Here is a 13,699-nt window from a genome sequence, read left to right as displayed (position 1 = left end):
TTGTTTCTCCACATAAACATATCTTGCTTTTTATGCATTGGACCACATTGTATATGTATAGCTGACTGATCACTGTCTCAAGAGGTCATCAGTTGACGTCTTGGCTAACAGAGGCCGTACAGAAATCGAGAGGACTCTGGCCCTGGGTCTGATATTGTATTGGGTTAAGGTGGCCAGATGTCCTGATTTTTCCGCCCTGTCCCAAAAAAGGATTTCGGCATGTCTTTCTCGCATTCATTATTCTGTTGTGCAGACAAAAACTGGAGCAAACCCCAGTTTCTGTCTACGCAATGAAATATAATTATTTTTAACATTTTTCCCATTTAACTTTCTGCTACGTTAGATATTACACTAGAAATTTATTATTTGACCAGTATATTTTTGCCATGTTGATATTTTACGTAAGCAATGGATGCCAAATCTATTTGAACCATTGTAGCCCCCATACCATCTTGGGCTGAAACAATTAATTAATTGTGAAATTAATGTTTCTGAATTGTAAAAGGGTACCAATAGATGAGTCAGTATTGTTTGATCAATTCCTTTTTTAGAAACAGTTCATAGAATTACAACTTAGCCAGAGTGAAAAAATTGGAAGAGTAAATCCTGTCAAGACAACTGGACCTATCTCTTTCAACATGTAAATGTACCGATCAATATAATCAAGCACGCCACTTGATGCCACCTGCAACTGATTCGAGCATATACACCCAATGAAGTTATTGATAATATTTGCTTTGCACGAATGTTATCAAAATCAGATTCTCTGAAATCTGAATTCTCAAATTTATTTACAGATTCTCTTTTTTGGCGACTTTTTTGATTGCCAAACGACTTGTACCTTGGCGACTGACCAAGATAACCACCATAACATGCTTGTTGTGATTGCATTTTTGTTCAAAAAATTTGCTCTCATCAATCTCGACAGCCATGCCTGGACTTCTGATTTTGATATTGTAGGAAGGAAGACGTCCTATCTTTCACGGTAATATAAGATCGCCCTCTGACGATGTATACGGAGCTCAGAGGCAGACGTCAACGTGTACGTGGGTGAGACCAGACGTGGCCTCCCACACTGACGCTTTTGTTGTATTATTGTGTTTTTATATAATCAGGATCAATGGATTAACCTATCTTAGTATCCCTTTTAATTGTATTCATGTGAGCATTCCCCACATTTGGGGGCTCAGCCTTTCAACCCAACCATCCCCTAGATAAATGATGAGTGTAGTGACATTTGGTAGACGAGACGAGAAGCTGCGCAACGCGAGTGCTGTACTGTGTGTGTGCATTTGGATTATTTAGCAGACTTTTTTGTTTCATCAGATGGGGCGAGTTCTTTTTCTCATAATGGAGATTTATCTCGGAGAAATTCCATCCATTGCTCAAACTCTAAAATTTGCGAAATCATCAGTAATACAACTGCTAAATGACATCATTTTTGACAAACCCTTCGATCGAAGCAACAGAAAAAAAAGCTTTGAGCTTTCAAGGGATTTCCTTGAAATGTTGATGTTCCCGAAAGAAAAAAATAATTCTTGAATCGTTTAATTTGTGTCAGTTAATTTCAGTCGGAAATACCCTGCATTTGGAAATCCCAGAAACAAAGGAACAGATTTGTGACAAAATTTTTAACTTTTTGTTGAATGTGCAAGAGTTTCACAATTATAATAGTAATAATAATTCTTCAGAGGAGGACAGTGATGATGATGACACAAAATTCTCCATATCAGGAAAATTGCAGGCTTCAGTTCTTGAAAAGATTAAAAAAAGTATCACTGCACACGGATGCCACCCCACCACATATCCACCCTTATACTAAGCAGAACAGAGACTCGTTCACCCCATGGGATCCCCTGCATGTAAACAAAAATGCTGCTGTGACGACGATTCCGAACTCTCATTTTTCAGAAACAGTTTATAGAATTACAACTTAAAAAGTCAAAAGCCATCATAGCTTTCAAGACGGAAATTATTGGCTGGTTTTGAACGACTTGAAAGAGATGATGAGGTCTTTCTCAAAGTTGACATTTCGTCCTTAGTCTCAAAAGAAACCCAAACTGACGGTGACCAATTATTTCCATCTCATGTGCCTACTAAAACCGAAACTACCAATGCTGAACTTTGCATCATGGTCAGAGACGATAAACAGACGTCTCATCCTCCCAGACAACTGCCTTTCATCGAACGTGATATTGAGAGGAACAATTCTTCGATTCGCTTGAAGACGATATTGATGATGAGAAAGAGATGAGTCCTGTGTGCGATAAGCTGGTTTCACACATGGTCAACACAGATGACGAGAAGGTGGTAAAGCATTCAACAGCGTCCGCCGTCGTGGAAGCTGAACCTGATAACAACATTGATGATGAAGGTTGTTGCCGTTTCTTTTCTCTAGTTGCCGCATTGATGCATTGGACAGATGTGAAAGAAAGTGCTATAGTGTTTGTGTTGGTGTTACTTCTGCTATTATCTCTAAAATATTTCTCATATATAAGTGTTGCAGCATACCTCTTCGTTGTAATTTTGGCTGTTACTATATCTTTTCGGATATCCAACAGCGTTCATCAAGCTGCCCGAAAACCTAATAGAAAGACTGCCAAACCGAGTAGTTTGCATCCCCATCAAAAAGACGATACCCCTTTGAACACCTACAATATCAATCACCTTGGACATCTGCCGACGTCCAACAAAATCTTTAAACACATGTTAAAGGTTATAAAGACGTATAACTATCGTAGAAGACATCCAATCAAATACAAACTGAACGACATTGTCACAATAATATGAATATTTGACTTTTTGATTTCATTATGTATATATTTTTTTTCTACTTCCTTTTTCATTTTAACGTGATTGATTTTATAATTCATGATCCTATTGATTTCGTATTTCCATGAATGATAGATGATTATAAGCGTATTATTTCACGATTAAGCGTATTATTATTTTTCTCTAGACGTGTTATTACGGAACTTACGTAATATTTTTTTGTGTGTTTATGTATATATATTTTCTTTCTTTTAGCGTGTTTTCTAATTTTTGATATTTTTTCTCATGATGTGCTTTTTGTCGCTGATTTTTATTTTTACGTGTTTTAATTTTTATTTACGGGTCAGTATTTTTTTATCTTTTTGTTGTTTGCGGATGTGCTTAGTGATTATTACTTCTAAGATGCCTTTTATTATAATTATTATTGCCGTTTAACCATATTATGCCGAATTTTTAAAAATTTTTTTTCCTGGCAAGTTTTTGTCTATTTGCTTATTTGTATGTACATATTACATGTACGCGTATTCCACATGCGAGGGCGCATGCTACAGATCAGAATGGCTGATGTAGGAAGGAAGACGTCCTATCTTTCACGGTAATAATATAAGAGCACCCTCTGACGATGTATACGGAGCTCAGAGGCAGACGTCAACGTGTACGTGGGTGACCAGACATGGCCTCCCACACTGACGCTTTTGTTGTACTATTCTGTTTTTCTATTTAATCAGGATCAATGGATTAAACTATCTTAGTATCCCTTTTAATTGTATTCATGTGAGCATTTCCCACAATATTGTTGGCTGCAATTGCTTCGACACAAACTTCCCAACAGAAGCTCACCCATTCCATCAGTGTTTTTAAACCCATACTCAGTTTATTGATAATCCAGTTGTGGCTGGTTTTTTCACCCACAGATACACGAGTCTAAAGATTTTTATCATGGGTAATCGCCTCGCCTTGAGCCAGGTACCACCTGTATGGATCGGTTCATGGAATGCTCGTCCCCCTTTTTTGGCAGCACCAGGAAACGCCATCACTTACATCAGTCTTTCCCAACCGGTGTGCCACGATATCAGTTAAGGGGTGACACAAGACATACCAAGTTTACCAAGAGTGAGGCTTCTGTGGCTGCGTTTTTGGCATGGACTGAGAGAGGGGAGTATTATAATCTAATGAAGAAAGTAATTAACACACTTTTTCCCTTTCCAACATATCTATGTGAGCAAGCCTTCTCTGCTATGGGGACAATAAAATACATACAAAGCAAGAAATAGACTGCAAGACCAGAGGACAATATGCGTGTTTCGTTGCCAACTGTAAGGACTGATATCAAGTATATGTGCTCTAAGCATCAATCATAAATAAGTTTCAAGTTAATGATTAATCGAACAAAACTCTATTAGTGTATTTGTACTGTGATTTTTGTTGTAGTAAATAGTATTCTGTATTCAAGGAACGGTGCTGCAAGTTTTTAATGCTATTTCCAAGGTTGCAGCAAACTTCAAAAGGTTGGGAAACACTGGCTTATATCATTTGGGGGGGGGGGGACTTCACTGGAGCATTGCAGGTTCTGCAATCATAACTTCATGCCATCAGACCCTACTGCATACAGAAATCGACATTGGATTTTTGATGAAAAAAAAAATTAACTTGCTCGGCCATAGCAATAAGAAAAAAAAAAGGAAAAAAAAAAAAAAGGACGCAAGGCAAAAAAACATGACAGCAGAAACAAAAGAAAAGAATGTTATTGCCCGGGGAATGCTTTAAATCACCAGGGAAACAATGCAACAACTTTCACTTTCTGTGAAAGTGATCACATCACAGTATATTTGGCAAAAAAAGGTAATCCGTATATATTGGGATAGAGCCAGTAAATTCATTGAAGTTTGGTAGTAGAAACCAAGAACTGTGACCAGTGGTCTGCTCTACTACAGAACATCCATTTAGACATTATACACAAACACACTCACTGTTCTTTAGGTGGAGCTTTTTTACGATGAGGCCTCTTCTTTGGCGGCCCACTGGAGATTTCCTCCGGTTGCAAGCATTCAGGGAAGTTGAATATCGTTGGCACAGCAGTAGGCTTCAGCCATCTTCCCCCAAACTTTTCTCTATCAAAGCAATCTTCTTCAAAGTGCTTGGAGCATATCGAAGTGTGTTCAGTTGGAAAAAAGTCCAATCGCCTTAAATTTCTAGTCCATAGTTTTCTGCGCTCTGGGTCTTTAGGGAAGCTAGAATTGAAAATTGATTCTTATAATAATTAATGATTATACAAACTGGCCAACAATGATATCACAACCACATTTATATGAGTAACATAAATACATTTCGGTTGGTTTTACAATTCCTTCTTTTGACTGATTTTTAAAATTTTTCCTCAATCCAAAATTTACATGAACATTAAATTTAACATTAATTTGAACACACCATGCTATTTATCCCGTTGTTACCTTATTGAAAGAATGCACAATTTTTTAAACCATAAAACTTCGGTTCAGAAATGAACAAATATGACATTTAATATTATAAGCTCAAGGGACCAAAAATTAGTCACCTTGGCATGCAAGCATGGAGGCAGGGCTGGTCTTAGACCTAGTTGCGCCCGGTGCAAAAACAGTAGTCAGTGCCCCCCCCCCCCCCCCCCCCAGGTGTGGAGCCAGAGTGATGTGTTGGAGGAGGCAATTTTTGCTAGTCATTACTGTCCCGTAAAATACAGGACAGATTCATTCTACCATATTATCAGACTCTGTGTGTGGTGATCGTTTCCCCCCCCCCCCTCTTGGTTGGATATTAAGGGACGAAGAAGTCGGGAAAGCTTTCTTCCTAAAATGGGGTTACCACCATTTAACTCGTAAACAAGCATAAAAACCCAACTTTTTTGATTTAAAAACATTAAAAAAACGTCACACATTCATGCAGGGTACTCACCACAAAGGATCTATCTACTTCATACTTATTTTAATTGAATTTTATGGTAAAATAAGTATAGTTTCACGCGTAAGGGTTAAACTGATAATAAAAGTGGTTAAATGAAAGTGATATTTTCGTATGATTACTTTCATATTTATAAAACTCACGTGAACTTCATTTAAAATTATCCCTTTCAGACCCAGTACTAAGAAACGGAAGGGGCAGGCAAACACCAGCTAAAGCACCGGGCTCTGCAACTTGGGCAGGCCCGTACCTATTCCGAAGCAACTTGGATGGTGACCGGAGCGGAATGGGAGGAGGGGGGCACTTGTAACTCCTTTTTCTGAGCATAACCATTTCAAGAAAAGTCAGCGCCCGAGAAAGCATGCTACGGACCTGGGGAAGGAACAGGGCCATCTTAAGAGCATCATGGGGCCCCCTGCCAAGTGGTTTTTCTGAGGCTTTGCCTAGTAAATTCTAGATAATTTTAAATAGATCTCATTTTCGTGAGGCCCCTCTACTTTTGAGGATCCCGGGCAGCACTGGGGTGAGTCCATGCATTAAAACGGAACTGTGTGAGAAGGGGTTATTTTTCTCTCTAGATTTTTTTTTAACCTCAGGGACTTCTGCTTTAATCTCAACGATAACGAGCAATTCTCTTTCACCTAGTACCTTACCAAGGTGTAAAACAATGCCGTGAAGCATATTTTAGGGACAACAATCCCAATGGAATAAAGCAATATATATTTTGCACCTCCCTTTTTTTTTATTTTAAGAAATAGAATGGGGGGAGGGGGGATGATTCTACAATCAATTCCATGATTGTAGAATCTGGTTTACGAAGCTGTTTAAAAAAATCAAATTGAACTTCCAACATACGTTCCTCATTAGTTTCTTGAAAGCAAAAAGATGTCCTTTTAAAGTCCCATTGTGGACATGTACTCAATGGATATTTGTTTTTATGATTGCAGTACAGTAGATGAATACCTGAATAAATTCATGATCATCGCGGAACAACTCAAGAACATCTGGCAAGCTGTTGGACCTCCACGTCATTGGTGGTTTCATTCTTGCAAAATTACCAGACTATTACAAGCCTCTTGTCCTGGGTATTCACGGATCTGGACAAGAAATCATGACTTCATTCGTGAAAAGCCTGCTACTGGAAAATGCCAAGAAGTTCTGAAACTGCCATCGAATTCCATGTTTTCACAAAAAGGCAACCTGCCAATGCTACAAAAAGGGGGGGGGGGAATCTGTTGTTTTAATTGCGATGAACGTGGACACAAGTCTACGACCTGCTTGAAACCAAAAAGGAAAAATCCTCACAGAAAACTGCAAGTAAGTGTTCTGCTAATGCTGTTTGCTCTGAAGAGGAAATTTCTAAAAAGCAACTCTTTCTTCCATATTTTCTGCCGTGGTTTGCTCTGACAAACATGCATAGATAATAGACTCTGTTGCATCAACTCATCTAACATGGTAGCAGAGAGTAGTTGTGGATTTGCACGATCTACTCCTCAGCAAGTGGCTTAAATGGAATGCAACGTATCTGCAGAACCTTGCGGACTCCCCTCCTAACTGAATCCAGGTGGTTATCAAGGCCTGGGGCAGAGTTATGTGGTTTAACGTGATTACTCACATACACAATGGGTGACAATTTTTTTTGTCCAGGTGAGCTTACATGCGGACATCAATATTACACATGTGTATTGCTTATGTCAAATAATAGCAATATATACAACAGTGAAGATAGTGTACCTGAAAAACTACGAATTTATACAGATTTCAACGTTCAAGAACAAAAACAGGTTTATAAAAAAATTGAATGCTAATGTAATTTATCAAACACAAGTAGATAGTATAACAAGCTTCATGTTATACAGTGGAATCTCGATAACTCGATGATTTTTGTCCCTTTATCATGACTGGTTTTTGATAATAAACCAGTCAGAAATGATTGATTCTTCTTTGTGTTACCTAGAGATGTGAGGTGAGAATATTCTCCTAAAAAAATCAGAATAATCGAGAATATTCATTTTTTTAAAAATTTAAATCTTTTTTACCAATGTAGATATTATGAAATATAAGTCAGTTTTTCATTGCCTGAAACATTTATAACAAAGCAATTTTTGACATATTCACCCCCCAATGACAACTTTTAGTTCAAGAATATTTTTGGAATATTCTCTTGATATGATGAGAGATTTCAAAAGTTTGGTTATGAAGATTTTAGAAATCTTTAGATTGAAACCTTATAAAATTTTAAAATTACATAAATTTTCAGAAATAAGTTCAAAGCACAAAGAATAAAACCAAAGTTGATTGACAAAGGAAGTTATTCTTATATAATCACCTTCATTCTAAGAAGATACAGAACTGCTAATGTACATACACTTAAATTCTGTATCACACATTTCTTTGCAAGTTGCGCAATTCAGCCATGTTGGTTTCATTTTCTTGCTTTTAAACTTCAATATTGTGGACTACAAACTTCAATATTCCGTCTTCTTTACGGGAAGAGAAATGAAAGAGAGAGAATATTCTCTCGAAGGACTAGGCTAGTATTATAAATTACCAGAGAATATTATCATAAAATAATAAGAATTATTCCCAAGTTATTTATAGAGATTATATATTATAATACATGTTATTACAAATACTCTTGAGAATAATCTATAGAAGGACTACTATTACAAATAACTGAAGAATATTCTCTGGAATGACTGTTATTAATAACTCGAGAATAATTCTTATTACTTTCGATAAGAATATTCCCCAAGTAATTTGTAAAGGTACTCCTTCCAGAGAATATTTTCAAGGAAATATACATATATATATTATAAATACAAATATATATAATTTATATATTGGAGGATATTCTCAAGTTGTTTATAATAGTAGTCCTTCAAGAGAATATATCCTCGAATATTCTCCTAAAGATTACTTTCGAGAATTTTACATCTCTAGTGATACCAGTTCTAAGAATTTTTTGACTTTGCTCATGGGTATTTGGACAATCCTTTGTTTCTTTGTTCTCTATGATGGGTCACTTTTTTGGATTGGGGGGGGGGGGTGTGCATGAGAATAATGAATGTTTGGGACTTGTCGGCCGGCTTAGCATTTAAGTGGCGTTTCCAAAAAAAGGTCTTCATTCTTTTCATGATAAAAAAAAGTGTGAATATTGTCAACATCCAATAGGGATGAAAATCTTATCTATTGGGAATTTTGATATTGTCCGTTGCAAAGAATGTTTACGGTGGAACTCAGTTCAACAATTTCTTGGAAAAGGAGTAAAAGAGCTAAAACCTGGTTGGACACTGAGTATGTCATTTTGCTTTAATCGTGAGTATCAATGGCCGTGAATATACAATGGCTCCATGCAAACTTCATACTTTAACTTTAAAACCAAAAGTTTGCAACTTTGAAAAACTAGAATCGGGTAAAACTCAGAGTGAACTTACCAAAGAATATGTAGTTGCACAGAACACTATTTCAACATTTGCCAAAAATAAGGAAAATTTTTTTTGTCAGCACTTGAATCTTCTTATGAACCAAGCAGAAAACGCATACGAAAATTAGTCTTTAGTGACATAGAAGAAACAACTCTTTTGTGGTTCAAATCTGCTCGATCTCACCCAGTCCCATTATCAGGACCAATAATACAAAAGAAAGCAAAGGATTTCGCAAAAGTCTCAATCAACATGATTTTATTGCAAGCAGTGGATGGTAGACCCGATTCAAAGAGCGCCATAGCATTGTTTTTAGGAAAGTTTGTGGAAGAGCATATCTGTGTGCATCTCAAGAAACTGTTGAAAATTGGAAAAATTATATTCTGAAACCAATGATAGAAGGGTATAAAGATGCAGATGTGATTAATTGTGATGAGACAGGTTTATTTTTTCGCTTTTTGCTTAACGAAACACTTGCCTTCAAAAGCGAAAAATGCTAAGGAGGTTAAAAACACAAAGATCGTTTGACATTGCTTTTGGCTACAAACTATACAGTTCTGAAGAATTTGAAGTGTTAGTTATTAGAAAATCTAAAAACCCACAGTGCTTTAAAAATGTTAAAACTCTTCACATGAACTATGATGGCAACAAAAAGGCATGGATGACAGAGATTTTCGAACAATGGTTGAGGAAGTTAAAAAATTTTCGAGTGAGAAAAGTTTTATTTATTTTTGATAATTGCACAGCTCATACGAAACAAGCAATCAAACCAGGACCTTCCTGCAATCAAATTATGCTTCTTAATACCTAATTCAACAGCAACTTCACAACCACTGGATCAAGGAATTATCCCAAGTATGAAAACTTTTTACAGAAAGTTACAGACCAAAAAATTTTGTGAATGTTGGAATGGACGCAAAAATTTGTGTTTCAGATGCTGTTGAAATGATTGATTCAGCGGGGCCCCAAAACAGAATGCTTTGCATTGTTCTGCAACGAGGCTTCGGGTGACTGGAAATGTTCTGCAGTTACCATAATATACAGTTTTCTACATTTTTCTTAAAATCTTTCAGATTGTTCTGCGACATACGTCACAGATTTCGGCATATTCTGCTTTGGGGCTGCGGGAAGTCAGTCACGAGTGCCATGATTCAGAACTGCTTCTGTCAAAACGATAACTTCTCCGAAGATTCCTCTCAGTGTGAAGAAAGCATAAATAACGCTACAGGTGATTTTATCGAGGATGAATTTGTGAGCATTGACTTCGATCTTGTAACTTCAGGACTTTTAGAAGACGACAATATTTTAGAAATCAATCAATCAATCAAAGAGGAAGTGCTCCATGTTCCGAAGAAATACAATAAAAAAGTTCAGATGAAAAAGTATCTGCACCATCTTGCCATGATGCATTAAAAGTTATAGATGTGATATGTCAATTTCTACTCACTCATGAAAAAGCCGAACAATCGAGGGATAAGCTGAACACTGTAGAAGAATTTTCGGCCAATTCCCAATATGCGGTATACCATTTTAATGTCAAATTTTCCTATGTGCCAAAACAGCAATATGTTGCCAATACAATTCTTCCAGGTCCTAAAACGTAGATTCGCCACTGCGCCCGATTTCTGGCCCAGCTTATTGTTACCATTTTGTTTTTTCCATGCCGTTTTTCACGCTATTTACTGTTTTTCTTCCGCCGTTATGATTGATCATGTAGATTTAATGTATCTGCATCGGCTACAATTTCAAGGGCCAAGAAGTGTTATTGACTTCTGTATAAAGATGGGACTGTGTTTGGGCAGTAACCGCATAGCGTCTTGCCACAGCATTCGTGGTGATCCGAAGTCGATATTTTCGGTTCTGACCCCCCCCCCCCCATCCACGCAAGGAGTGAAGAGATGTCCAAGCGCGAATGCAGGTGGCGAAGCCATTTGTGTGCCCCAGGCATGCGCCGTACGAAGTATGGCCTATAAAGTGTTCATTGATTAAATAACAATTATTATTATAATATATTGTTGAGGATCGATCACTTTCAAGGTTCGTAACTACGAGTGAAAACAACTAAAAAAACGATCTGGAGTCAAAAAGTGAATGGGAGCAATCTATATTTATTCAGTCTAAAAACAGGTATTTATACACAATGCTTGTGGGGAAAAAATAACGCCACTCTTGTAACATAAAACGGAACAGCTTTGGTATAAGGGACACGCCAAATTTCGTCGCTGGTCAGGTTGTACTGTTAAATTTTTTTCCCTTTATTTAAACAGTGCCCGTATTTTATTTATACCCTGATCGCTTTATTATTTAACCAACGGTCCGGGCTTTATTTAAACCCTGATCGATTTATCATTTAAACACCGGTCTGGGCTTTATTTAAACCCAGATTGATTTATTATTTAAACAACATTTTAACCGTCCGGGCTTCATAAACAACGGTCCAGGTTTTTATTAACCCTGATTGATTTATTTTTATCCAGTTTTATTTTTTAAATAATCCAAAGCTTATTTTTGTTTATACCATTTGTTTTTATTGTTTTTTACTGTTTTCTATGCTGGCGATTTTTTTTTTCTGGCGCAAGTTGTGTCTGGCGGCATTTTCTCGAACCGTCGGACATATTTAGCGTCGGAAAAAAAAGTCGCCAAAAATCGCCAACCTGTCCCTTATACCAAAGCTGTTCCGTCGCCAAATTGCGGTATACCAGCATGTATTGGGAATTTACCGATTTGTAGTTTTCTCTACGGAAAGAGAACAGGAACGTCATTTCAACTTTTTCCAGGGGAGGGGGACGAAGAACATGTACTCAATGAATGAATATATATATACACTATTTTTAGTATATTTTCAAGAGCCAGGAAACCCCCCCCCCCAAATGACGCCCACGAAAGAGAAACAAACATACTTGATTATTCATCCATGAGGTGTGAAATTAATGCGAGAATCAGCATTTTATTCAATGGAATTGTTCGAATGTATATAATTACGTACACAAAAATGATCGGACGAAAATTGAGAGCGAAACCCTCATAGTTGGCGATAGACTTGAAAGTCTGGGGGCATGGGCAGAGATATGGGGGGCGTGAGGGGGCATTGCCCCCTCCAGCATCAAAAGCGGAGTAGTCTGGGGGGGGGGGCGAGATGATGTCAATTCATACATACATTAGATCAGTCGACTCCACCTTTGACGCTGGGGGGGGGGGAGCGTGACTCCACCTTTGACGCTGGGGGGGGGGGGGGAGCGTATCTCCGCCCATGAAAACCGCTAACTGGACATGTTTGTGGATACTTTCGGGGTGTCGAGTTACCCAGTCTACTGTATATGTGGTGCACATGTAAATGCAATCGACATGGATTAGAACTACATTATTATATACTAAAATATCGAAAATGTAAGCCATTTACATGTTATGTGGAGATAATAATACTCACCGATGGAAAGATACGGCAGAGCATTTCACGTAAGTTCCCGTGCAGCCGTACGCAGCGCAGCTCTTCGGCATGTTTGAAGAAGCAAACAAACAACAAACCAAGGCAGAGTTGCCAGATCAGTGATAGTAACCTCTTCCAGCGAAATTTCCCTCGAAAAATTCCGTTTGGACAAAATTCCCCCCCCTCCCCACGCATTCAGAAAAATGTGCTGCCATCTAGCGGGGGAAATACATAATCAATTATTTTACAATAGAAAAGTATTGCATCCGGGATAGTGACACCATTCAACTCGTAAGAGAACCGTGGGTTGTTCGAACCAAAATGAGTGACCATGCACTTATCAACGCTAAACGTCATGCTCCATTCATTTGCCCATGCTGCAATCCTGTTTAAGTTGGTCTGGAGCAACTCCCTATCGCTTTCATTCCCGATTACCTCCATTAGCTTCACATCATCTGCGAATTTGCTAGTAATCCCATCGATACCCTGATCGAGTTTATCGATAAAAAGTGAAAAAAGTATAGGGCCAAGGACACTTCCCAAGTGTTCTTGAGGTTTCACAACTCATGTTGTATATGTGTGTGTGAGTTAATTGTCTTGACGTGAAAACGTGTTAATTGCATTTTTGTAAATTTCTTTTTGTCTTGTGGACCGGAAAAATTGCCATGCAACTAATCATGAATGAAAGTATTACGTGTTACATATCGTTGGAAAGCTAATTTTTTTTCCATACGATGATGTAAATGTTTTTTTATTTTGATGAATATTTATGCATTTAATCCGGAAATCTTATATTGAAAATTATTGTTATTGAATCATAATTTAATTATCCTGAGGAGACCCGAATCAAAAGAGAGAAATGTTTTTCTTTTGGTTTCACTTTTGGTTAGCCACTTGTGATTTGATTGGAAGAAAGTTAAGATGTGTGTGTGACGTAGTTTGCGCGACAAATTAGAGGGTGCGCTTTCACAAGCCCCGCCTATCGCTTGGTTTGATATTTACACCAGACAAACGTGCTGTATAGTCCAGTGGTTAAGATATCTGATTCTCATCCTGGGTTCGAATCCTGGAATGACCAACCACGTTACTTCTGTACAAATACGGAACTCAAATTAGTTTCGATTATTCCAAATATTCTTAC

At 37.6% G+C, this 13,699-nt stretch overlaps 1 protein-coding gene across 2 annotated transcripts in view; it reads right to left on the bottom strand.

Annotated features, from left to right (window-relative positions):
• Window positions 1–12,749, bottom strand: part of LOC149063598 (uncharacterized) — a 43,006-nt gene extending 30,257 nt beyond the window's left edge. The window contains exons 1-2 of one of the 2 annotated variants that reach the window (XM_089255799.1): window positions 12,559–12,749; window positions 4,743–5,003 (exon numbers count right to left, since the gene is read on the bottom strand). In XM_089255799.1, coding sequence (XP_089111925.1) covers window positions 4,743–5,003; window positions 12,559–12,629 — 332 coding nt within the window. In that variant the 5' untranslated portion in view covers window positions 12,630–12,749. The remainder of the gene's footprint in view (window positions 1–4,742; window positions 5,004–12,558) is intronic. The other variant, XM_089255798.1, reaches the window with a different exon arrangement.
• Window positions 12,750–13,699: the final 950 nt, after the last annotated feature.

This window comes from Pholcus phalangioides, unplaced genomic scaffold, assembly GCF_987345545.1.
Source record: "Pholcus phalangioides strain wild (caught in Gottingen) unplaced genomic scaffold, Ppha-v1.0 ptg000172l_1, whole genome shotgun sequence".
NCBI lineage: Eukaryota > Metazoa > Arthropoda > Arachnida > Araneae > Pholcidae > Pholcus > Pholcus phalangioides.
The sequence above is the reverse complement of the archived record's forward strand: the minus strand, read 5'-3'. Positions and strand labels throughout refer to the sequence as shown.